Source organism: Semicossyphus pulcher, unplaced genomic scaffold (assembly GCF_022749685.1).
Source record: "Semicossyphus pulcher isolate SPU_LCO1_2020_fin unplaced genomic scaffold, fSemPul1.0.p SCAF_4, whole genome shotgun sequence".
In the NCBI taxonomy this organism is placed as follows: domain Eukaryota; kingdom Metazoa; phylum Chordata; class Actinopteri; order Labriformes; family Labridae; genus Semicossyphus; species Semicossyphus pulcher.
The window spans coordinates 12,010,700-12,037,831 of record NW_027211715.1 but is presented as its reverse complement, the minus strand read 5'-3'; the positions used below and the strand labels follow the sequence as shown (position 1 = coordinate 12,037,831).

At 38.4% G+C, this 27,132-nt stretch overlaps 2 protein-coding genes across 3 annotated transcripts; one reads left to right on the top strand and one right to left on the bottom strand.

Annotated features, from left to right (window-relative positions):
- Positions 1-447: 447 nt before the first annotated feature.
- On the top strand, positions 448-15,028 carry chaf1a (chromatin assembly factor 1, subunit A (p150)). Of its 2 annotated transcripts, none has more exons than XM_069680692.1 (16): positions 448-680; positions 1,948-1,995; positions 2,442-3,091; positions 3,708-3,770; positions 3,951-4,195; positions 4,337-4,418; positions 4,540-4,608; positions 4,817-5,034; positions 6,957-7,125; positions 7,316-7,396; positions 9,456-9,551; positions 9,706-9,955; positions 11,784-11,943; positions 12,313-12,634; positions 12,832-12,916; positions 14,178-15,028. In XM_069680692.1, exons 1-16 carry the CDS (start codon positions 617-619, stop codon positions 14,288-14,290), a joined length of 2,715 nt encoding a protein of 904 aa, XP_069536793.1. In that variant the 5' UTR covers positions 448-616; the 3' UTR covers positions 14,291-15,028. The 2 variants fall into 2 exon arrangements, with proteins under 2 accessions (XP_069536793.1, XP_069536794.1); XM_069680693.1 differs by lacking the exon at positions 448-680 and adding an exon at positions 1,742-1,796.
- Positions 15,029-16,154: 1,126 nt separating this feature from the next.
- ubxn6 (UBX domain protein 6) lies at positions 16,155-24,675 on the bottom strand. Its single transcript, XM_069679592.1, has 11 exons — positions 24,537-24,675; positions 23,867-24,024; positions 22,431-22,495; positions 22,193-22,321; positions 21,951-22,048; positions 21,743-21,818; positions 21,547-21,631; positions 21,144-21,363; positions 20,647-20,777; positions 20,370-20,518; positions 16,155-18,144 (listed from the first exon to the last, which is right to left on the bottom strand). Exons 1-11 carry the CDS (start codon positions 24,617-24,619, stop codon positions 18,019-18,021), a joined length of 1,320 nt encoding a protein of 439 aa, XP_069535693.1. The 5' UTR covers positions 24,620-24,675; the 3' UTR covers positions 16,155-18,018.
- Positions 24,676-27,132: the final 2,457 nt, after the last annotated feature.

Below are 27,132 nucleotides of genomic sequence, written 5' to 3'. Positions count from 1 at the left end.
TCATGGCAACCCTGACTTCTGAAAGTCAAACCCTACGGCCAATCACAAAGCCCAAAACATCCGATAGAGGCGTGTCCTGTGAGAAACAGCTGTCATATTTCGATTTATAGCCAAGGGTCTCCCCAACGGGGTGGGTAAAGTTAATATGTTTATATGATAAAGGTAAACATATTCAATCCCCAAATAAAATTAAATCAAAACATTATTTTCATGCTAGGGGGAAAAATAACTATCACACAACATTTTAAACTTTCGTTTATACTGTACATTCTAAAAGGTTCAGTAAGAACGAGGCATCGAATTACGTGCAACGCAGTTACACAAAACAAACGCCCCCTCTAGTGATCAGTAACCGGCTTCGACCAATCAGCGACAGTTATTGATGCAAGTGACATACTCCCGCCAATTCCGACTGGGGAGCGCGAGGCAGGCAGCGGCGTAAACCAAGGGAGTATGTTGGAGATGCGGAAAGAGAATGCCATTCGCTTCATGTGAAATAAATGTCGTTTAAATAGCAGTACCATATTCGGTTGGTTTTCGGGGGCATTCCCGGGTGTTTACGCAAATCTCTACCTTTGTTTTGCCGGTAAAAAGGAGTTCCGGCTTAGTGGTTGGGATGTTGGCGGCGGAAAACCTATCTGTAGACGGACATTTGGCAGCATCAACTCCCCGCAGAAGAGGTAACTCGAATGCTCATGCATGACTATCAGGCCTACAGATGGTTTAAACAACTTGCCAAGATGTCTTCTATTATAATATAGACCGAGCGTAGCTTTTACTATGCATATAAGCGTCCACAAAATAGTGACAAACTTGAAAGATATCTACTATTTGCTTAACGTTGTATTCGCGTACGTTAACGCTTCTAGCCAAGTTTCACTCAAAATATCAGTTAACGTTACAGCCAAAAGTTGTGGTCAAAGTTAAGAAGCAAACGTACGATTACTATATTCAAAAAGCTGCCGCTAACTAAAACAGTAAAGCTAACTGTGTACAGCCATCTTGCTCGTCCGGCATTGCTAATGTTATGTTACCTATGCTAAACTTAGAAATAATAACGTTATGTTTAGTTAGCCAGGCCTCAAACTACCTGTGTTATCCTTCCACGAGGCTGTAATCTTTCTGTAGTAAAATCCTCTGACTCTATTGGCAAACTTGGCTGAACGTCTTGCTCTGTTACAATTGCCTCGCTAGGGCATAGCTTTGACCGGGGTGCATAGCAAAGTTGCTAGTTCTGATTAGCAGACAAGCTATTCGTGTTAGCATCAGTGTCCTGGTTAACGTTAGCATCTAACATGAAAGCTGTTGTCATCTATCAAACTTCAGAGCTGCTCCGGTGACTTCAGTCTTGAACATACTCAAGTTTCTTTCGGATTTGTGCACTTACTTAAAAACTACAATCCTTTATTGTTGCTAAGTTTTCAATACAGTGGTCAGGCATGTAGCCTTGTCTGACAGCCGTAGAAGGTGCCTGCCCTGCGGACACGACTGGGCCTGCAGCACCGACTGATACACCGGTTGGCGGGAGAGCAAACCAAACACAACCACAACCAAGTTTACATGTATCGTCATACTGTAACGTTAGTCCATCGACATTACAATCTAATGTGACGTTTAATACTTTGCTTTCATCAAATACTACCCCCTCGACGTTTTTTTTTATTCGCTAGACTTTCACACTAATACAGGGTGATTATGATTTGAGGACCCACAGTACAGTAGTAAACCAGTCTTACGTCGCAGGTGGAGTCTTAACAATACAAAAGTTGTTGAGTGGAGTTATTAGTGTAGTACATGTGAGATCTGCTCCTATGTTGTTGTTATTCCAAATAATAGTTATTCAGATGTGTTATATTGAAGGCACTATATGCAGGGGTTGTCATTTAAAGTTAACGTCATTTATTGATCCTCAGTTCCTTCATTATTCCCATTTTTTTGTTCTTTCAGGCATGGATTGTAAATCAAGCAACAATGCCAACAAGAAACTAATCCAAGGTAAATACAATGTTTATTTATTATTTTTCTGAACACATTTTAATACTGTCAATATGTCTTACCATACCTTTATGACTGGATTATTATTCCCACTTTTGCATATTTTTGATCAAATCCCAATTGGACATTATATATTTATATAAGATATGAAACGATACAATACACTCTATTGACCCTGTAGGGGAAACAACACACCGCTCAGCATTTAAACAGAGAAGCACATACCAAAGACAACCAGAAGCAACATATTATACAGTATATCACTTTAACCATATTGCACTTGTTGCACAGTATACACAACAATGATAAGTAAAAGAGATAATATAGTAGCACAAGCTGAAATTAAGTACTAATTAGATGGAAGTTTAAATTAAGTCACAGTGATAGTTGCCCTCTACAGTAATTACTGTTTAATGACTGGCTTTGTTTTTCTTATTCTGCTGCAGCTCGTCTCCCATTCAAGCGCCTGAACCCTGAACCTAAAGATAACCAGCCGCCTAAACGCCCCTGTGCACACGCCTGCCCTGCACCAGGTGTCTCAGACGGAGAGAATGAGACTGAGCCCTCTGCTGTCCCTGTGCACAGTGGACCACCCTTGGTAAATGGCCGTGGGCCTCTTGATGGCTTCCTGAGCCGTAGGCGCCCTGCAGCCTCCGATGAGAATATGGTAATAGATCTTACGGCGGACAACAGTCCATCTCCTTTGAAGCGCCTTGTTTCACCTGCTTCTGCCTCTCCCTGCCCCCCAACGAAAGACAAGCACAAGGACAAAGACAAAACTGCCGCGTCTAGGAAATCCAGCAATGTTGAGCACACTCCCAAATCACACACTTTAGACTGCACAGCAGCCAGCAAAGAGGATGAAGAAGAGGTAGAGGAGAAAGATGGGAATGACACAGCATCTGTCTCTCAACTGGATACATCACAAGATTCTGAAAGTGAGCCAGAGGAGCAGGATGAGTCTGGAAATGTTTCCAGTTTAGGAAACAGATCCATGCTGTCGGCTTCATCAGTCAGCTCCTCATCTGAAAGCTCACCAGAGAAGTCCAAGACTGATAACCCTACACCCACTTCCACACCTACCACTACACATACAGTATGTACATCTCCTATCCCTTACTTTTTATTTAATCCTACAAAGTAATGTGTAAAAGTGATGCATTATCACAAAATCAGTAGTCCTTAGACTTAGTTTTTTATGATGTACACAGAAACATTACCAACCAAAAAGTTTGTATGAAACTAAAGCTTTAATTATACAGAATATAAAAATAGCTTTTTCTTTAAGAGTAAGTTCAGTGATTGAAGAGATTTTGATTAACATTTATTTGTTTAATATGTACTATGATATTTCTTAAATATGTACTCATTAAAATGATATGGACTATCTTTTCTATTTTTTATTAAAACTCATGGTGGGAAATCAGCACCACGCAAATGTTGCTATATTTCAGACACAAAATGATAATTTGCTATTGAATGGATGGTTGATGTATACATTTTAAAAAATGAATTCTCCCTTTTAGAAATTGACTTTATTAACAATAAAATATGTGTTAATTTAGAGTGCTTTCAGATATATTGTAGATATTTAATCACAAAAACCACGCACAGTATTCAGGCAATCATGATCTTATAGTTCTATGAAACTGTTTTAAACACAATCGATAATGATAATTTGGTTGATTTTTATTGTTTTCCTATCCTCATAGGAGCCAAAGACCACCCCCAAGATACCAGCAGAGGAGAAAAAGATCAAAAGACGCTCTTTGAAGGTGAGACTTATTTATTCAAGCATGGTCTGAATTCTGTTTGAACTCCCTTGTAAGTTTAATATAATGGTTTTTAAATACAATCTGATTTTTTTTGTTTGCCATTTTCTCGTCCAGTTTATTATGTATTAAAACTGCTCTATTAGGAGAGGAGAGAATCTGAATGAACTTTTGCACTTGTAGGGTTTACAAGAACAAGAGGAGAGGCTTCGATTGCGACAAGAGAAAGACCGGCAGAAAGAAGAGGCTAAAGCTGCAAAGGAGAAAAAGAAAGAAGAGGCTCGCAAGCTGAAGGAGGAGCGAGAAAAGGAAAAACGAGAGAAGAAAGAAAAAGATGAGCGAGAGAAACGAGAGAAGAAAGAGAAGGAGGAAAAGGAAAAGGCAGAGAGGTTAAAAGCAAAAGAGGAGCAGCGTAAATCAAAGCAAGAGTGAGTAATGCAAGTCCCTGTTAAACTCTTTAGTTGAAACGTATACAATTTACAGGCTTTAAGTCCAAAAAGTCAGAGTTTTTGGTAGGTTTTTTTGGGGGGGGAATTTGGCGTACTAGTTTTGCCTTGATCTGTCTTCAGGGCAAAGCTTGAAGAAAAACGCAAGAAAGAAGAGGACAAGCGAATGAAGGAAGAAGAGAAACGGTTGAAAGAAGAGAAGGATGTAAGTTGATGTGAAAAGTGTAGAAATGAGCTAGGTAGATACTACATCATTTACATCCCTACAGATTTGGGATGTAAAATTTTACTGAGTAACGTGTCGTCCAACGTGTGTCTGTTTACAGCGCCTCAAAGCTGAGAAAGCAGAAATTACACGGTTTCTTCAGAAACCCAAAATCCAACAGGCTCCAAAGGTTGGTAGATGCACACTTTACAACAGAAATATTTGTTTTTAAATGTAAAAATAATCTTTTTTGGGGGTGGGGGGGGGGGGGGGGGGGGTTCGGACTTATCCATCTACTACCTGCTGTGTTCATATCTGCAGGGATCATCTGAGCACTATGTGCGATTTGTCAATTCAATTATTAAGCACAAACTGCAACTTGTTTTGTCGCATTTCAGACCCTCGCAGCAGCATGCGGGAAGTTTGCTCCATTCGAGATCAAGGAAAATGTGTACCTGGCTCCATTGTGCAGGGTTCACTGTGAAGATTCTGCCCTGGAGGAACTGGATCAGTGTTTGTTGAACCCTGCTGATAACCTGAATGGAATAAAAGACTGGATTGGGCAAAAACCCCGCTGGTCAGGACCCACCAATCCCCGACAGCCAGATTCTCTCAGGTGAGACTAGCAATAATGATTATCTTATATTGTATACTATGGGTGTCCAGTGACCTATTTGTTGCCAATTTGAGGATTGTCCTTTTTATCTTGTTTGCGTCTATTAATCCCCCCATCTTTATCAAAGTATTAAAAAAAGATGAACTCTGCATATGAAAACTGATATATAGTGGTAATGGGATTTTAATTATTGACCATTTAACTAATACCCAACAAAACACATTTTGGGCAATCAATTTAACGGTTAAAAACTAAAAACATTTTTAGTTAAATACGACTCATAATAATTGTTACCACGTGTCTTTTTTTAAAATAGGAAATTGCATTCAGTGTCTCGGATTCAGAGAAAAATGAAAAAGATGTTATTGATAAATTGTGCAACATGCAGTACATAGCAGTACAACCCTTATGCAATACAACTTAAAAAGCAAACATCCACAAGAATCATCAAACGATGGAGGACAACTAACTTTGCCTTCCATGGTTAAACTCTTCCAAACAGAGATCGATTGAACTGGAGCGCATGTAACAAATCATTGTCTACACATACGGAGCAGTTTAGGACATCCTCATTAGGGAAACAATCAGACATTTGATCGTTCGCTTCGCTTCCAGGTAGGAATCAATGTAATTTTATCAATGAACATGTCCTGACTCCTTACCTGCTCCAGGTGTCAGCGAACAGGCTAAGAGAGAGCTGTCACTTTTTTGAAAAATTGCCCGCCTTGGTTCTATTCTATCTGGAAAGTTTAGTGCCCCTGCACTTCATTTGCGGAGGGAGAAATCCAACGCAACACAGTCAAACAAACAAACATTTGTTATATTGTTCATTTTGAAAGGGGTCACTGATATTTGTTGATTCTGAAAAGTATTCAAAAAGTAAACTACAAATAATCGGTTAACAACGGTCGCCTAATGGTTAGGATTCTAATCATTTCTTTTTCTAATAGTGATTCCATTGTAAGAAGGAATGTCCCAGAAAGTGTGAGCTGAATACACCATTCACAGATGTGGGCAAATATAAGTGCATTTTCATTCAGTCATCTAAGGTATTAACTACCAATAACCAGAGCTAATTTCTTTACTTATTCTGCTCTGTTTAAGGCCCTGTGGGGCTGTATAAATAGGCTACACTTCTACACGGGGACATTTGTGCACCGTTCTGTTTAGTTAATGCAAATTTTGATTAAAGTGTTAGGCTTCTAAAATTGAGCATAAGGTAAAGAATCACCTTTCAACAAGTTAGTTTAAAGTGCTGTACATGACACTCAAAGGCATTAACACAAGAAGGGAGAAACTGAACACGAGGAAACAACACTGAATTTACATGTTTATCTATCTTTTCTCTTCATCAAACAACTTCACTCGTACACACACCAAGTTCTCTTTCCTAAAAAACAATCTGCTAAACAATGTAGCTCCTTTTTAGGCCACATTTAAACCCTTATTTTGATATTGCTGAGACGTCATTGGATAATACTTATATAGATATAACACCTGTTCTTGTTCCAAGAGCCGTTTTCATTCATTGAGTTTTGTTGATCCTGAAGTAAACACAGGACTCAGTACACAAACTCTTGTTGTCATCATATCCTTCAGTAAATGGAGGATGAAAAAAGCTCAAACAACTGTGCTGTGCAAACCAATTATGAATTTTCAGAAGGTTTGTTCTGTAAAGTTTATGTAGATAATAAATACAGAATAAAAGTCTAATTAACTTACATCATTTAAAATTTATGGTTGGTTAATTCCTCTGAACCATGGTGCACAGCAGTGAATAACTCAAACATTGCCATAGTAATCTCAGCCAGAACAAAAAGCCTCTTCTTTTGAAGTTCATGTTATAAAACAGTTTTCCTCAATTAGCCTAATGGTGAATGATTTAATCTCTCCATCCTCCCCCTTGTTCACCATCTTCTCAGCGAGTGTGCAACAGTGGAAGGGCCTAAACCTGATGGTGTGCCGGATCGTAAACGTTATGGACCCATGAAGCTACTACAGTTCCACGCAAATTACCGTCCAGCGTACTGGGGCACCTGGAGTAAGAAGAGTTCACATGTCTCGCCTCGCTGCCCCCTCAGACAAGACAAGGTAAAAGCTCAAACTACTTAATTTACTCATGTTATCTGGATCAACAAAGAACCCAGACAACATAGCTATAGCTTTCCTTTCCTTTTTTCTTTGTCTTTCTCTTAAATTACTTAAGCTTTGGTGTAATGTTTACTTTACGAAACAATTTTGTTTTAATAGCTGCGTGAATAAAAGCTGTTTGTCACCACAGGATTTGTTGGACTATGAGGTGGACAGTGATGAAGAATGGGAGGAAGAGGAACCAGGAGAGTCCCTGTCACACAGCGAAGGGGTGAGTTTCACTGAAGGATGCAGTTTCTACATCTATGTCCAGTTATATGATTTAAAAGCATGGAGAGCAAGTCATATGTGATTTTCATTGTGGCCCATAAAAGTATACACTTAAAGATTTGTTTGGTAAATTAAAAAAGTTACTATTTGGCTGCTGACTCTAAAGCGTAATAAAAAGATTACAAAAAGGTCTAATTGCTTTTGCAGTTTACTACTGTGTTACTTGAAAAACAAAAAACAATACAATCAAGGCAATCTAATGTTCACTGATGGATTCACATGTTAAGCATTAGTCTCTTCAAGCTTATAATTAAGCAATTATTTTTTAAATGTAAACATGGGATTTAAATATCTATATTCAAAGCCTTTAAAAAAGGCTTTGAATATAGATATTGTTTTGTGTATATTGAATAACTTCAAATTTTTATTGAGATCCTCGCATGTTCTTTAGCTAGGCTAACCCTTGTCATAAGAATCTAAACAGAGTAAACGGAGGTTAAAAAAAAAAGATCTGAATTATCAAAGCAAATAATTACTGTAAAATCCGAAATATAAATCGCACCGGAATATAAGACACAGTCTGTTTTGGGGGTATCCCAGAGTAAAAAAGTTTTCTATACCTACAGTATGTATTATAAAAAAGTTATTTCAACACTATTTCAATTTACTTTAATTTGAAACACATGCAAAACACACACAAATTATAACCATCTGTTTATGTGATATCGAGTTTGCAATCCCGCTAGCTGGCGGCACTACCGGTGTGATAGTTGAGTTCAGCCTACGGAAACGTTGATAATTGTGAGAATGGTGGCTGCACTGGTGATCACAGGGTTCCTCCTCAGTATGGAAAAGTATGGAATTTGATTTAAGTAATTTCCAGGTCTGGTTAAGTAAAGAAAAAAGAAAAGAGTATGGAAAAATATTTTTGTTTCCAGACTATTAGCCCTATTCTGTTTTGTAAAATTTAAAATTCAGTTTCTAAATATGAATTGATCATACACGCATTGCTTTTGGAGCAGACAGCAAGCACACCTAAAATGTGTACTGTGTGGGAGAGAGTGGGCCAGAGAGAGCTTGATGTCTAAAGCAAGGCACTCCAGAACGGTGGACTGAACGGCTGCAATGGCGAATTGAAAAGTTTTCCGACTGCTGGCTTGAAAATCCCAAATGTAAAGCCTGGTTGACTAAAGATTCCAAATTAGAAAGGAAAGCTAGATGCAAACTTTGTCTAAAATCGTTCGACATCTCCAACGTGGGGGAGGCGGCAATCATAAGCCATATGAAAGGGCAAAAGCACTGAAGTCTTTTCATAACCTCCTCTGCACCCAGACTCACGATGTTTTTGGCTCAACACAACGAGACGAAGACCAACCACAATAATCCGCCAACACACCAAATGATGAACAGTGAGAATTTGAGCTATCATTCTAGCCTTCAAATGGCTAGCAAACGTTAGCTAAAAATCCAGAAAGCTGTCAAAGTGAAGCTAACGTCAGCTAATTACCAGTACCTACAGGTCCAATCTTCTGGCAAATTATTTGGCGTAATGGCATACATAGTCAGAATGTAACATAGGCCTACATGTAAAGAGTTTGATTTTATAACCATTTATTTACATAAATATCTAGCTATTTGCACTTGGATGTCAAACATGGTCTGAAAAATCTACCGAGAAGTTTGGAACTGGAAAATGTGTAGGAACCCTGTGATCATGACGGCGCATATCTGTGATAATATACCTTAACACAGTAAAATGCCTCTCTCTGCACTTTATACTGGTATATTAATCGCACTGTTATATAGGATGCAGCACCTTTTTAGATGAAGAGAATGTATTAAAAGTGTCTTATACACCGAATTTTACAGTACGCATTTTTTGTAAGTGTCTGGGAAGTAATGAAAGCATGAAGAAAGAAGGCCATATGTAGGTTCCTGAACTTGATAAAAAAATTTAAAACACTGTTGTCATATCCACCCTGCATTTTCGACAATAAGAAAATTGGCATGAACAATGAAAGGCTTATGATTTTACTCATAAGACTTGTCAACATTTTCAGGAAGATGAGGAGGAAGGTGGAGAAGATGATGATGACGACGGCTTCTTTGTTCCTCATGGCTACCTTTCAGACGATGAGGGGGCTCTAGAGGAAGAGGTATGAAGGGAGCTGCAATATTGTTGTTTTTCAATAGCTTTCATTTGTCTCTTTTTAATCCGACACAGTGGTTGGTTAAATAATCTTGTTTGAAAAATGATTTAAGCTTCTGCTTCCTGTATGCACCACAATTAACACACATGCAACCTACCAGGATGGTGGTGACCTGGAGAAGCAGAAGCTACGGCAGACACTGAAAGCAAGGGAGTGGGATGAGCTGATGTCGAGCAAGAAAAAGATGAAGGTGCTGGAGCCGGTGGTGAGGGGCTGCGTCTGGGAGGGAGAAGGACCTGGTTTGCAGCTCTTCCAACCTTATGCTGTGTGTCTGGTCGAGCCCTTACCCAAGGCAGACAACAGCCCCAGCCCCGAGGAGCTGTCACAGAGACGCGAGAGAGAAGCACAATGTAAGTGTGTGCCATATGATTCACCTTGATACACTGATTTAAGTCTGATGATATATTAGGGGCATGACAAATTTGTATTTCTTGTATAAGTACACTACTTTCTAAAAAATATAAAGTTGATGTCATTTGGTAATGATAGATTGTTTTGATCGATACATCATATAATACATACATAATAACGCCCCCCGTGCACACGTGGCTCACGTGCTGTGAGAACTGAATTGCGAGAAAAGATATGTAACTTTTGTGACTTAATTAAACAGACTGCTGATGAAGACAGTCATCACAGCAGACAGAGAGGGGGGAGGGGGGAGTGGGGCCAGTAACAGTGCATAGAGCAGAGGTGCAGGTGTGTTGGAGCAAAGTGATCAGATTAAAGTAGTTTGTGAAGTAAAACTTAATGACATGAAGAAGAGAGTACAATTAAAGTGTGGAAGTAAGCAATAACCATCTCGAAAGAGTGGCTTTCCCATGCACCATTGTTGTGTTGACAGTTACCATGAGAACGCAGACAGGCGGACTCTGGCAGGTGTCAATCATCACGGGATCTGCCACGCCTACACAGTCCTGAGAAATGGTCTGAATAGCCAAATGAGCCGTTTTTCAACAAAGTTTTGTAGTGGTTCGCTCAACTCTGATATCATATCTGCATTTTTGCTATTTGAAGTTGAGTTTCCAGGGCCTTTAAGTGTGTTTGTCTTGTTATTGAAATGACACCTTGAACCTTTTCTGAAATCCTCTGTAAAAAATCTGGGGGTCATAATGGATAGAGTTAAAAAATGGACAAGCAGATAAACGCAGTAGTCAAATCAAGCTTTTTCCAGCTGCAGCTTTTATCCAGGGTCAAGTCTTTCTTATCTTTTAATGATTTTGAAAAGTTGCATGCTTTCAGCACCACCCGTCTTGACTACTGCAATGCACTTTTCGTGGTGTTAGCCAAAGCCTCTCTGTCTCACCTTCAGCTTGTTCAGAACGCTGCAGCTTGTCTTTTAACTGGTATAAGCAAACATGAGCACATCTCTCCTATTCTGGCTTCTCTTCACTGGCTCCTCGTGCGTTTTAGGATTGATTTTAAGATTTTATTATTAACTTAAAAAACATTAAATGGGCTTCCTCCTTTCAGACCTTTTTTTAAACCTCATATTTCATCAAGGGCACTCAGATCTACAGACCAGTTGCTTCTGGCTTTCCCAAGGTCAAGGTTGAAGCTCAGGGGTGACCGAGCCTTCTCAGTTGCAGCTCTTCCTCCACATGTCCGGCTGTACCCCACCCTGCCTGTTTTTAAATCAAACCTCAAAACACACTTGTATTCCTTGGCTTTTGGCTCTGCATGAGAGTTAGTCTTAGTGTTTTTCTTGTGGTGTTTTTATGGCTTTTATGTTTGATTATACAGAACTTTGATCAACTATTGTTGTTGGTGCTATACATGTAGAAGATCCATACTAGCATTCATTATGTGAATTGTATATTAAAATTGAGAGAGAGAGAGAACACATACAGCCCTGTTTTGTCATTAGAACGGTTGTGCTACAATAGAGTATGATTGCTCAACACTTTGGATCTGTTCTTAGCAAAGTACTTGCAACCCACTTTTGAATATCACAATTTTTTAATAATGATATAGCTATCTATGTCTTAAAATTCCCTCTCTCACTATAGGTCAACTAACTTGACTTGTTGTGAGTTTGTGATTGTTATTGGGTACTTATAAACTTATGAATTCCATCAGGTAGTAGAATTTACTCTTTTTTTCTTTTCTTTTACTGTTTTCTGATTTATAAGCCTTTGATTCATTCTAATAAATGTTTTATGTTCTTTTCTCCTGCAGTACTCGGTCAGCTGCTGCCTCTGCTGCATGGAAATCTCAACAGCAGCAAAGTGATCATCAGTGAGTTTCAGGAGTTTTGTCGTCAGCAGACTTCCTCCTCCACCTCATCACCTCCTGTACTGTCCAGCCCTCAGAGCCCAGCAGAAAACGTCCCCACCAGGTGAAACATTATTCTGTTTAGAAATGTGATTCTAAATTCAAGTTAATTTAATATTATTAATTATTTTGTTTTTTAATTATAATCGCCGTAATTATCTTAACTAATTTGCCTCTGTTAAACTTTTTTTTTTTTTTTTTTAAATGTTGTATTGGACATTATTGTTACAGTTTCTTAATGTATACAATTTTCAGTGTACAGGAAAGCAAAATAGTCTTTCTTCAATGCTGCAGTTTACCCAATGAAATCAAATACAATTTAAATTCAAAAAGTAGACTTAAAACAATTGTAATGTTCAACCAGCCACTGTCCAATTTATTTAAAATATACATTATTGTAATACATTTAAATTTTTCATCCTTCTGTCTTCAGAATACAGGTGAAGCGCCTCATCAAGAACAATGCTGTGTATGAGAAGCGCTCCACCTACAGACGCTGCTGCTGGTATGTGCACACAGACGTCCTCTCCCGTTTAGGCCAGGAGACTCTCCCCGTGCCTTGCCAGTGGACCTACCTCACCCCAGGAGCTCGAGAAGAGTCCCGTGAAGAACCACAGGCAGCTACAGGCTCTCAGGGAAACTCTCCTACTACACCCCAGACTTCCTCCACCACGTCTTCATCCTCAAACAAAAGGAAGAGCACAGGCAGCATGTCAATCACTAAGTTCATGAAGAGATGTACTGACCCTGAGCAGGTAGAGAAACACACTCGCACATATCTTAAGATTGTCATGCAGACTTCACTGATAGTTTTGTGTGTACTGTGTGATACCTTTTTTTTTAATTTTTTTAATTTTTTTTTTTAGACCATCATTTCATTCCAGAATATGCCTTTGACTTCTTTTGTAGCCCATCACTGTCTCAAAATGTATTAAATCCCTGTATTTTCCAGACGGAAGCAATGGAGGCTGACGGTTTTCAAGCTGACACTGAGGATGACGAGGAGGAGGACTGTGTCATCGTCTCCACACAGAGCGGTGAGTTACCTAGGAGAAACTCAAGGCTGTCATCAATAAGTGTAATTGTTTACACCAAGATTTAGGCTAAAAATAAAAGTATGCATCATCATGATTTTTAAGACATACTGTATTCCCAGACAATTGTTATTTAGACCATTTGTGATTATTCCACTATTACTTTTTTTCAGCTACAGCTAGAACTTTACAAGACAAAGTTTCTTGTTTTAGATCTATTAGTGTTGGCATCTCTTTAATTACAAAAATAAACAGGAAGGAAAGTCAGTGAGCGCATTTCCCTAAGAGTCTATACAAATTCCTTTTTTTTTCAATAATGAGTTGTGCAAACTTGCATGTCTAGAAGTCTGATTAGTTGATTATACCCATGTTGGGAGGTGGGAAGGAAAATAACACGTTAAACAACTGTAGAGTGCAAGTTCTGAAGGGTACAAGACAAATGTCCATGCAAACATCTCCAACAATCCCCGTCTGTTCACCTTTGTCCAGACCAAGGAAGCATTTTACAGCATTACATTACATTAATACCCAACTCATGAGTAGATGGAGTACAGATGGAATTAACTAGCATCCAACATTACAACCCGCACCAACACAGCTTAAGTTCAATACTAATGCATATCTTATTTGTTAGTGTATACACAAACTCAAATTATTCAGATGGATTTTATGTTAAAAAACACATTTTCTCATGGTTTGTTTTCATGCCAGCCTATACACTGATCTAAAACCGTAGTTTATTGGCCTTGATAAAAATATTTGTTGTTTTACCAGAAATCCATTTGGCTAACCCTTTCAGAAAAGGTAGCTTCCACAGAACATTGTGCTGTACTGCCACCTGGGATATATTATGGCTGCCACTGGCAACTACTGTAAGTCAAAAAAGAGCTGATTTGAGGTTATTTATCACGTGAGAACAGCAAAAAAACTCTGTGCTGGCAGAGAATGTCGGTCAGAGCCGATAAAATGTCAGCTGTTTTGCAATATTTAACACCAGAAACTGTTAACCAATACAATGTGACCATGTGAAAGGCTTCAGCATTGAGGGGTAGTATTTGTGCTGCCATACAGGGTCAGAAGCTGAAGCTTAGGGCTGTTTAATAATAGGTATATTTTTTTACCCACTGGAATCAAATTCAGCAAATATACAAGTTCTTGTATCAGAAAGGGAATCGGATCATCTCAATTTATTAATTTTTTTTATATATATATGCCTAAATTTTTTCATAATGTAAGTGACACCTTATTGTATATTGCTCTGTAGGCCCGACCGGAGCAAACGCTTCCAGTGAGGGAGACAGTCTGATGGAAGTCACCCCCTCTGACACGGCTTCTCTGCTTGTGGCCAGCGCTGCTCCTACGCTCGCCACTGCCTGACAGCTGGATATCCATCTCCTCTAAGCTACCCAGTGTCACTCTAATTCCTGCTGTCTGATTCTGAACTCTACTGCATCCAAGACAGAATCAGATCTTCAAACAAGACGAAGCATCACTCTCTGATACAGGCTACTCACAGCAGGTGGAGGCTGCTCAGTATTGAGTTTTCTCACACAACTTATTTTTTCTTAAAGGAGTCAGGAGTTAACTTGCCTGTATAATCGAGTTGAGCATAAACTGAGTGTCTGACTTGATTATTGATGGCAGATTTGTCCAATGTTTATTAACGCTGTCTGATTTGTGCATTGAAGTTTCTGTCAGGCATGTTTGGCAGAGGCCTGTTAAAAGTGGAGAGTGGAGGTCGCTCTATTACTGCCTCAGCTACAGCAGATTGAGTTGAACACGGAGAGGGAGAGCAGAAGGGAAATGCCCAAATTTAATAAGAGGCAGCCAAGTGATCAAAAACAGCATTATTTACGGTTTGTGATTATGAATTCGTGACGTCATGATGTTATTGGGTTTCCTCTAGTCTAACTGTATATAGTAACCAGAAATAAGAGTTGGAAAAGGAGAGGCTGAAAGTCCATCTGTACATTTCCCTTTGGGTGCATTTATTCAGCAATTTCTAATTCTGACAACTCACTTGGGTAGTTGCTAGACCTGTACTTGTACAGTTAAGTCCAGTGTCACAATGTTTTATAAATATGTATTTTCTGTATTTTTTGAAGAATACTTGAACAGGATAAATTCATTAAACATGAATAAAAGTACTGCACTTTTATATTCCATTCATTTCTCGTCTATCAATCTGGGAAACATTTGGTATTGGTGACAGTAGCACCTTTACCATTTTTGCACAATTTTTTCTTATCATGGTTGGGACATGTTTAAGAACATGGAGAGGCTTTTGTGCCTCTCAGGCTGCTCAACAGTGTTTATGAAAAGACTTTTTTTTTTTCACCAACAAAAGACTCAAACAATAAGTATTTAACACTAAAAGGCACTATTTTGTTCAGGGTCCCTTTGAGCAGTTATAGCTTAGATACAAGTACACCTGAGCACTGCAATTTTCACAAGTCCTTGTACCTTGGAAAGAGTTGACTTTTAGTACAAATAAAAGGACTATACTTGGTTTACATTGGTGTAGACTGGGGTTAACAAAAATTCATTATTACTAAATTGTGTGCTGGCCTAAAGGAAAAATACATGTTTTTTAGATTTTCTGTTGACCTGTGTGAGAAAAATACTCAAGTATACAGCAGCAATTGATTTAAATTAATGAGCTGAACATTTCTTTTTCAGTTAGCTCCACGTTGCATAGTTCTCTCCAGGAAATAAGTAGGAGTAAAACGAAGCTTTGTTGCAATTATTCTCCTCACTGCATGGAGACAACAGTGCCATCACACCTTGATTATATTGATCTCTGGAATATAATTGGCTGCAAATTTGTTTGAGTGGAGTTACACTTTTACACATTTTCAACCCAACTTCAGAGGTCTATTCTTGTTGCCTTTTTGTAATTACTGGTACACAAGAAATTATATCTGCTGTTGAGTCACTCTTATTAGAACAAGTGAACAACTTTAAACGGTACTGTCTAATACCATTTAGATCCAGGATATTGTGTTTTGATTAACAATTGATGTAGAAAAGCAGCTGTGGTAGAGCGCTGAGCCCTCAATTTTTAAATACATGTAACAAAGCTGTTTTTTCCAAAAAGAATAATTCATATACTTCTAAATATCCAACACTGGACTGCAAAACTTTAAAATTCAGCACTACGATGGTTCTTGTACAAATATGTCGTGTAGTTTTTAGTTGTAAAGCAGCTTCCCTTTAGGTACAGACTGAAGTTAAACATGGATATGTCTAATAATTCTTTTTATTAAACAAAAAATGCAGTGCAAGCGATGATTATTACAGGTTAAAAAGCAACAGAACACAACTTGGAACATGTGGACTGATCACAACAGCTCACTACGTCTTATAATAATGTTACACTGCTGATAAACAAAAACCCTTCCATTTAATACCTGTGGGCAACTGGTGGATAGGCTGAACATGACAGCAGAGGAGTGCACAAATGTTGCCTATAGCTGACCTGATCTTACAAATACCGGGATTGTTATAGCAGTTATAATGTGTTCTGTTTTTCGAGTGCAAGTACAGGTCTAAGATGGTGTCAGTGATTTCTACTGTAAAAGAACTGTAGACCGTTTCAATCTATTTCTGTTGAATGCTTGTTGTGCAGATATATATCACTATATATATCAAAATTGACCTGGGATGTTTCAGACAGACGAGCAATGGGAGGTAGGTTGTTGTCATCTTAACCAACCAACTTAAGGAGACACTTTAATTAGCGTTTACAGATTTACCTGGTATATATCAATGTACAGAAAAACTACCAAAATAAATGTATTAACCTTCAATGAAATGATTCAAAGGAGAGAGTGGATCAAAAACATTCAACATACTTTGGGGGTAAACATTAGCTTTAGTCTATTTCTCAACTTTGAATTCTTAGTGGATTTTAGTGGGGCTGGTAGGTGCTATAAACTGCACTTTTATATAATCCTACCATGTTTGAAATAAAGACCAATTTTATATCAAGGTAATGTGGTTGACAAAAACAAATACAAGTCCATGCTGCCAGTTTAACAACAGAAATGTAATTCATGCCTGCCTGCATGCTTGAGCAAATTGGATACATGAAGCTTCTGCAGTGAGCCTCGACAATTAAACCACTTACGCTTACACCTACAGTGTTAAAGTTTAAATGATGCTGAAAAGTGCTTCAACCTGGTAAAATACAAGACCATATTTTGGTATAAGAATCTCCATCACACCGTTAGCACACAGCTGACCCTTAAGGAGACCTTATTTGTAAATGTGTGAATTTTAAGCCAAATTATGAAGAAAACACTTTTGATTTATGGTTGAAGATTTGGGCTTATGCTAATACACATAAAAATATAATCAAATTTGCCGTTTAAATTATCGAAGCAACCAGAGACGTCTGTTGTGCAACACCAAGGAGTGCAAAGCCACTGCAGAGCAGAGGACAAACGGGCAAGCCAGACTCATATCAGACCGGACAACCATCAGTTTACAGACAAAATACTGTTTGAACTTCACAGGCAACCAGCAACTTTAAAAGTAAAGCAGCTCGGTACTGAGATATTCAATACAAGCCAGCAACATGATCTAACCACAATTACATGGCTTCACTACTTTACTTGGTTTTCTTCTACATGCCTGTACAGCCAGAGGTGTAAACAGTTATTACAACAGACTTCAAAGAAGGGGAGGCAGAGCTAACACAGTTAAAACATGGTCTCTCAACATGCCACGTGAAGTATACCTGACTGGTCGACTGTCGGGTAGAGCACAGAGGACTGCTGCCACAGTCTGTTTACAACACAGCATGTACATTCACTCAGGATGCAACAAAAACACAACACTTTACCACTGTTCTCTCCTTCCATATATCTGTGAGTAGCTTCCTTCAACACAATGCGCTGCTGAGACAGTCTGTAGTGTGACATTATCCCCGTCATGGAGAGAGAAGGGTAGGCTCAGCAAAACAAGCACATTAGGGTGCACTGCTACTGACTGAAGTTACAATTTGTAAAAATAAACTTATCGCTAGTCATTTGTAAGGAGCAGTTCCATCCCAGCAGTGCTAGGGAGGAGATAGCAGGGATGTTAAGGGGCAGATAGTGTGCTCAGCTCAGGGTCCGAATGGTTTCCAGCAGCTCGGGCTTCAGGAGAGCGGGGCTCTTTCCACCTGCAGCAGCAATATCTGCCTGCACAGCTGCATCCCAGGCAAATGTGAGCAGAGCTGCAGGGACCTGAGGGAAAACATACAGGCACAGTTAGATGGTGACTGCAGAAATCTAAAAATACTGGATTTTATGACAGATGACACCTCAGTTTGTAATGGGACTGCAACTAAACATTTATATTGTTGATAGAACCGTAAAAAGGTTGTTTAGTTTATTGATACAATCAGCAAAATAATAACAGTCTGCCAATGTTACCACAGCCCAACATAACCAAAGAAGGGGAAAACAACAAAAGTTAGGATTGTTCACTCAATGAATTATGTATCAAGTATATATCTGGCATTATGTAACATGTATTTTTCTTTTTGTCAACAAATCCTGAATGAAATGCAAAGATCCAAACCAACATGGTTTAAGTTCATGTCTCAATACTTCCCTGATATGTCTGTGGCTCTTTAAAGTAATATAATAAGTATGATTTTCCTAGAAAAATAAAATACAGACAAATATAATATAAATAAAAAATCATCACTTATGGGCCTCTATACATGTGTGTTGGTGAGTGTGTGTGTGCAGACCCTTGTGAGACCCTTCCCTCTGCATCTATTCTGTTGTTTTGCTTTGCACAGGACGTTTTCAGGAAGGGCGCTGTTGTGGTTCCCTGAGCCAATCCCAGCGTATTGGTGCGTGTGGGAGTGGTTCAAATTAGCAACTGGGCCCCATTCAGACCGGTGAACATGGAGAAAGAGGTAGGTACCTCAAACCAGGGGTCAGTTTCAGAAAGAAGGTTCAACAAACCCTCGGTCTAACCCTGGTCTGTGGTTTGACTTACTCCGAGTTAAAATTTGCTGGCTTTTTGGTTTCAGGACAGCTGATCAGAGTTAGTTCAATCAACTCTGAGTAGGTTCAGCCGGAGTTAAGGGCGTGCACGCTGACTATAAAAAGCCAGCTTTAATGTAGCCCCGATACCACGATTCACCATGGCAACGGCACACAAAAAGAGGTCCTCCTACGTCACACCAGTGGAGCTCGAAATCCTCATGCGGACGTTCAGCAAATATGAGCATGTTTTTAGAAAAATAAAGTAACACGGCTGCAGCTGCAAAAGAGAGAGAAGCGGCATGGGAAGAAACTGCTGCTCGAGTAAATGCGCAAGTTTAACTGGTCTATTTATTTAATACTTAATCACGACCGGAAGCTAAAATGTATATTAATTTAGGAGCAATCCAGCGGGAGAAAAACGTACATGGAAGCAGCTAAAAACAAAGGTTCAAAGGTGCGGCTCAGGCAGAACAGGCTCATGGCTGAACCTCACTTCAATCATATTTTAAATATTAAACAAATTAAATATCATTCAGTGGCTGTTTTAATGTGCATTAGCTTTATCCCTAACATGATGCTGACTTCACATACATTATAATTTATGTTGATTAAACTGAATTGTGTTAGTTTAAAAAAAAAAAAAATTCCAATAATTCACAGCGTCTTATTTGAGTGCTCTCGGCAGTCGTGGTGGAAAATCTAAAAATGATGACTTTGACACAGATTTGTCTTTTGATTTTTTTATCATAATTATAAGACTTTTGCAAAGGGGTCAGAGCAGCACAGAGACGCAACGTTTTTTGTTTTTCATTTGTAACCGCTCAAACACACGGGTGAGACGGGCTGAATGAATGAGGAAGTCAAATGAGGGTTTTATATTCTAGAGGGAGGAGACAGAGCGAAACTCTTTCCTGAAGAAAACCTGCACCCGACCAGGTTAGATTCACATACACAGTTACCATAGTAACCAACTCAGAGTTGAAGTTACCTCTCTTTCTGAAACAGCAAACCCAAGGTTCCCTCATTTCAGGGTTAACAAACCCGGGGTTTTCACTAAACCCGCTTTCTGAAACGGACCCCAGGAGGAGGGGACCAGTTTGAATGTGTTGTTGACAAAATACAAGGAAAAATCCTACTTATTATACCTTTAACCTTATTTTTTCCTACTTACGACGCTTATCTATAAAACCTAGCTTAAACATACACTTTTATTTAAAAAAAAAAATAGTGTTGTTTTTGGTAAAAAAAAACAACTACACTATTGTGTGTGTGTGTGTGTGTGTGTGTGTGTGTGTGTGTGTGTGTGCGCGTGGCACTGAGGAACATGCTTTATCACTTGTTACTGGGGGATTTGTTAACAAAATAAAAATGAAGAATAAATGAACCTTGGACAAAAAATGTGATCTAGATACACTTCTCTCTGTAGGCCAGTTCTATGAGAGGATGAGAGGATTCTGGTTTCAACTCACCAAGTTACACTCTGCAAGAGCTACTTCTTCAGACTCTTGGAGTTTCTGACTTCCAGGAGCAATGAGCTCAAAGGGCTGCCAGCCGTCCACCAGGGACTCCCGTACAAACCCAAACAGCACAGGCAGCCGGTCCCACGCATAAAAGGTACCTGGGGGGGAAACATTATCTTTAATGACTCATTCTAGCAGGGCTTTCAACAAACCAATTCCTAGGTCAGCTGTTGCCTCAATTTGTATGGTTCTAAAATGATTCAAAAAAACATGTTGACATGTCAACCTTGTAGGAGGTTTCCATCAGGCAGTCTGATCCTGAGCAGGGTGTAGTTGTATTTCCTTCTCTCCCTCTGCTCCTCTTTCTCTCTCATGGCCTTCGTACGCAGCATGGCGTTCTTCTCCACCAAATCGCTCCTGGGAAACACAAAAGACATGCAGGTTCACTTAAATGATGATGGACAGACAGATGTGTGTCATGCACAGCACACCCAGGGAGCAAACTGAACCAGGCAAGAGTAAAGGGAGTCCGGTACCACACGTTATTAATGAAGATGTTTCAGGCTGTTAACAATCATGGCAAACTGCAACTGCTCATAAAGAGGACACATCTTCACTATAAAAGTGTTGCAATACACAGTCTAGACATCTAAAGGACATTGTTTCAGTGAAATGCACTTAAGATCAGGTCAGTTATGCTTAATATCTCTGAATTTAATCTGTTTTCTGATGGAACACTGTAGTTCCGACTCCTATAACCATCTATACCTAAGGAGTCTGTACCTCTGCTGTTGCTCCTTCTTGAGCTCCTCCGCTGTCAAGTTGTAGAATTCTGGTGGCAGCTCAAAGCGTTGCGCGTTGGGAGAAGATTTGAACACTTGAGGCTGCCTGTCCAGCTGAGCTCTGACTGGCTCTCCTCTCTGGAGACGATCCCTCCTCTCCTTCATCAACTCCAGTGCATCGGGACTGTGCTCTAGTAACACCAGGAACTCCTCTTCCTCCTCTGATCTCAAGGAAAGGCCAACATAAATGAAGAATGTAAAAAGCAACTGATAATTAAAAATTGTGTTTGCCAGATTGATAGTTTAAATGTTATGACTATGATATATCAAGTGAAAGACTATTGAACTGTGCAGTGCACGGACACCAACACTGTTAATATGGAACTTGTTTAGGATAAGTTTACCTTGACCTTCTACAGGAAGCATGATGCTTGTGAAGCCCAGGGCCTGCAGGAACTCTCTACTACCCTCCACACTATGAACTTTGTCCTGCAATAAATCAAAATTTGGAATGATTTTTCTTACTCTTATATGAAGAGGAGGCCTTTTTGTTAAATAATTAAATCTCATCAATGTTTGATGTTAATTCTAAAAACACACCTGGAACACCTTGTTGCTTAGTTTAATCTTCCTGTATTTCTCCTCTGTGGGATTCTTACATATATTGTCCACATACCTGTAGAAGAAAAGAAGGAAAATATTTAACTATGTGTGAATAATGGCAAACAAGTAAAAAAGTAAAGAGAAAGTAAGCATTATTGATGGAAGAAAACCTTCCATCAATAATAAGCATTGCCATGTGTCTTACTTGCTTATGATCTCTACAGCAGCCTTCACTTTCTCTCTGTCTTTGTTAAATGTGTGGACCATCATAACAGAGGCCTCAACTTCATCCTCCTCAAACCGCTGACAGTGAAAACAGAGCATGTTTTGTCAACAGTACTGAGTACAGTAACATTCACTCATATTCAAGTTAAATTACATAGCAAAGAACTGAAAACACATTTTAATTTGAGTTTAAACAACAAGTGACAATATCTTCAGACGTACCATTAAAATGGCCTCTTTAATGTGTACTTCCCTCTCACTCTTAGTTAAAGTGGCTCCAGTTAGCGGACAGGTGAAATACACACCTGACACTGACAGGCAGGCGGGATCCTTCACTGGTACTTTGGATCCCTGGAGAGAGTTATCATTCACCAATATATCAGATTAAATACTGATCACTGTGTGCAAAATATAATTCTAGTGCCATTTGATTCAACCGAACAAATCACTGTATACAAACCTCTGCTGCAGATGCCTTTTCTTTTTCAGCCAGTGACGCCGCCTCTGCCTCTAGTTCTCTTTTAACTACAGGCAAACAAAAAAAATTAATCAATCATATGTCTTAATTAGAAACAATTGTCTTTAACATATCAACAGATCATTAAGAGTGTTTAATAAAACTCTAACACAAACCATTGCACTATGATTAGGTTGACTGAAAGTACTCTTTACAGACATGCTATATGCTAACATTACCTAGAAATATACACTATTTGATTAGTAAATACTATAGTACACCAACCACAATCACTTTGGACAAAAAACATCACAGAGAGCAAAACAACATCTAGCAGCTAAGAAAATTTTTTTACACTTTGACCACCTGCAAAGTTAAAAAACAAATCATGTGTAAAATGTTTTTTAAGCAACAGCCAGTGATCCTTGTTGTCCCAAGTCAGCTATAATAATAGTGATACAAAAATAGTCACTACGTAACCTCAAGAGAAGAATATTATAACTATATTGTTTGTTGTCCATTTTCCAAATGAAATACACTGGAAGGTCACGAACATATAAGACAATTAACTCAAAAAGTATAAAACAGCCCTGGATTGACACGAATAAAATGTTCTAAAAATGTAGTAGTGGTGTACAGTAGTTGTTGTGGGGTGTAAGGAAATAGATACACTATAATATAATCAAATATAGCTATATTGTGTTTAGTGATACTATATCAATCATTTCAATCAATCATATTTTACTTATATAGCACCAAATCATAACAAAAGATATCTCAAGATACTTTACAAAAAGAGCGGGTCTAGAACATACTCTTTGTTATATTATTTAAAGAAAGACCCAACATGAATCCACCATGAACAGCATCGATTCCCAAAAACATTGTGTGGCGTTTTATGAAATAGATTACATCCAAGGATTTGTGGCAGCGACTCAGTTTGTATTGTGTTTAACCCCCCTAATTTATAATATGTAATAGTATGAAGCTATATAGTAGTGTCATAATCCCCCAGTAGTTATTTGACTATTTAACTTTTACTTCACAAAGTAAACTTAGACAGGAACTAGCAAGAACAAACAAAGAACAAGAGCTTGTGAAACATGCAGTAATAAAGGGCACAATATATTGCCTTACATACAATAGTGTAATATATTGTAGTTACACCTGTTTTGTGATAAGTTTCCTATCATATCAGAATAAAGACAATACAGCCCAAATAGGCCTCCCCCCATTATCCTCAAAAATGCTGACCTGAATTCGGACTTAACAACACCAAACCTCGTATGACGACTGCATGCAATAACAAATCAATGTCATATGTAGAAAATCAACATTACTCAAAGCATGCATGTCCCACTATTCACAGAAATGAAACTGATGTGAGGAGGTGGTTTGACTTCAGTGTGGACATAGTAGATGAGAGTGGTTTGTCTCACCCTGGTTCCTGATGGCGTCCTGAGAGGTGTGGACCTTCGGCCGCTGATGCTGTTCAATCCTGGCCAGGGCTGCAGCTCCAGCTCTCGCGGCTCCTTCACTGGGAGCATGGCGATTGTTCTTGGCACTGGAGCTGCCCTGAACAACCTCTTGTCTCTTACTATAGTGTAATAGGGACAGAAAAGCGATGTTAGGAGAGCTGGTTTGGCTTGAAGTTGGGGCTCAAATTCCCGTTGAAAAGCCTTACATTTTTAGAGGTGTGCAATTGAGCTACCCAGCAAGGCTGATATAATAACGAAATCACTACTCAAACGTCAGTTAAAACATATACATTTTCTAGTGAGTGGCTAGGCGGTTTTATCAATAAAGTCCCTTTAGTTAAGTTACTTAGAGCACTGGCTAAATAAGCTTGTTCAGGGATTAAATGACTAACTGACTCCTTTCGCTGTGCTCATTATATAACGGCACTGTTGCTAACGGCGGAGACTAGTTGGCCTGTTCAACGCCATAAATATCGATTAATATGGTTTAGTTACGACATACGAGTGGCGACTCAGCAGACAATAAGGACCAGCAGCTATCCATTTGCTAGCTCAATTCTGCAAACCTGAGACAGCTAACGTTAGCTATATCGCTAGGGTTGTAGTATCTGACAAAAGTTTTGCTATTTACCTTGCTTCCTCAGTTAGTTTCTTCCCAGGTCCCGCAGATTTAAATTTAATGTCTTTCTTAATGTCATCGAAAAACTTCTTCATTTCCTTTAGCTGTCACAGAAAAATGTGATGGCAGAAATAAAAATAACAGAAGAGCACTAAACAGACGCTTAGCTAGGAGGAGGACCAAAACAAAATTGTATCAGCGGACAGAAAACTGCTTCCGGCTCACAAACTGTTGTGTCGCCCCCTTGTGTTGAAAACAAATAATGCAAGCTAGATGAAGATACCTGAACAGGGTTTGATCTACCGAGTTCAGCAAAACATTTTTTTATTTAACACAATAAAAAAAACATTCACTTCAGTGGGGTACATTAACTTTAATTTCTGGCTTCAATGTACATAATGGTATGCCAATGTACATTATTGGCATAAACTATACTTATCATAGGGTTGTCTGAGGGACACCATTAGTAACAAGCAAGGTCACATTTATTCAGTAAAAATACTGGTGGCTCTTTTTAAGTTGATTTGTGCTATGAAGTCACTAATTACTCTCTGTCTCTCTCAAAGTGTGTAATGTGTATAATCCTTGAACTAGCCCTGATATTCAGATGCAACCAGTGCATCATTTCCATATCAGAGCATTTCTGCTGAGTAGTTCCACAATGTAAAGTATGTAGTACAGAGAATTTCTTCAACAACAATATAATTTTCATGTATTGCAAAGAAATGTTCAACTCGATGACCACCAGAGTGGTCACTAAAGGTTTATTTTAGGAAGAGGAACACCAGAGAAATGTTCCTGCTTGCATTTTTCGTTGTGATTTGTTGTTAGTCATTCAGCCACTCCTCAGTTAATCATAAAGTGGTTTCATTATTAATCATAAAATTAGCCTACTCTACATATCTCCTTATTGGTAACTGTATACATTTTAACTTTAATACAAGTTCAGTAAATATATCATCTCTTTCTCACGATGGATAACACCCTCAAAACATTTAGAAATACCAGTACATTCCTAATCCTTAATGTAGGTGCTGCCATATCCATCATCATACCTTGAACATCATCTATGCCACAGCCTGTCGATGATCACTATCTTCTTTGCGGTGGTTTTTAGTATATTCAAAAGAGCAATTTGCCTTTAAACAAACCCATTAATCCTTTAAATTGCCACTTGTTTATATCTTAATATATTATGTGTTTGTTCATAGTTTGCTAGGACCAAAAGTGACTATGGCTAAAAAAGGAAAACTCTTTGACTTATGCTTTGATAATCATAAAAATATAACTATGATTAGTTTTACTTTAGTTTTTAAAAAAAAATATTGGTATTGTTTATATTAATTACCTTAACAATTAATTAAATAAACAAACAAACAGATCTTTGATGGCAAAATAAAAGACTGGCAAATGAACCTAAACATAAATCTATACTATAGCTTAAGATCTGAATCACTGTCGAAGGTTGAACTGTAGGTTAGCAATCATATATTTATGATGAGTATACATAGAGTATTACTTCAAGAGTGGGAGAAATCCAGCCATGTAGACATGCAAGCTCATTTTGTAGAACATGTCAAGGTTTTCTTATCTTGTTTTAACTCCTCCTGTAACCTTTGTCTGGCTCGTTAAACTAAAAGAAGACTTTTCTGGCTTTTCTCTGCCATTATGAAAACACAGATTGCTTCAAAAATGTGCAACTAAGTTCATGTTGCAGTAAACACAGTTTCCAAAAGCTGCATATCACACTGCACAGATCTAAGTTCAGGGAAAGTGTATGATCTTCTGATGTCTGTTGCGAATTGTAAGGTTGCACTGAAATGTAAGACTTGTGTGTTTTTATAATAGTCTATTTTTGTGACATTATTACTTTTGTATCATAATGTGTTATATTACAATTTTATATTTTATCATATTATTCTGTACTTTTGTATGAACACTTATGCATACAACTTTTACTGTACTACATCTCTTATTCAGAGATTTATGGCTTTACTGTGCTGGACTTATATACTGATTTACCACATTACTACATTTTACCTTATATTATACTTATATATATATTATGCTGCACAATGATATATATAATGTACAGTATACAGCCTACTGTACATAAAATAGTTGGACTGTTTATTGCACAATGTAGTACATCATATCTCTATATGAATACAGACAACAGTAAGCATAATAACACAATGATACTATGTAATATTCTGTGTACACTGGTTGTATCATATAACAATTATACATAGTATACTTTCCTGAATGGCTGCTCATAATCTCACCACTATGCATATGTTGTTAGTTCAAGTATAAAACTTGATGTTGGTACTGTATGTGCATGTGTACTGCTATATACATCCATATTTATTTCTGTCTTTGTGCTGCTGTCACCTGAATTTCCCCTCTGGGTGATCAGTATAGGAATATCTTAACCCATATTTACAGTGGTGGAAGAAGTATTTGTTTAAAAGCACCAAAACCCAACTGTAAATGTACTTCATGATATGGGAAAGCCAGCATTTGCGTTTTTATCCTTCAATTAAACTACAATTTATAATCTATTTAATTTTCCCACAGTATTAAAAGTAACATCTGCTGAAAGAAA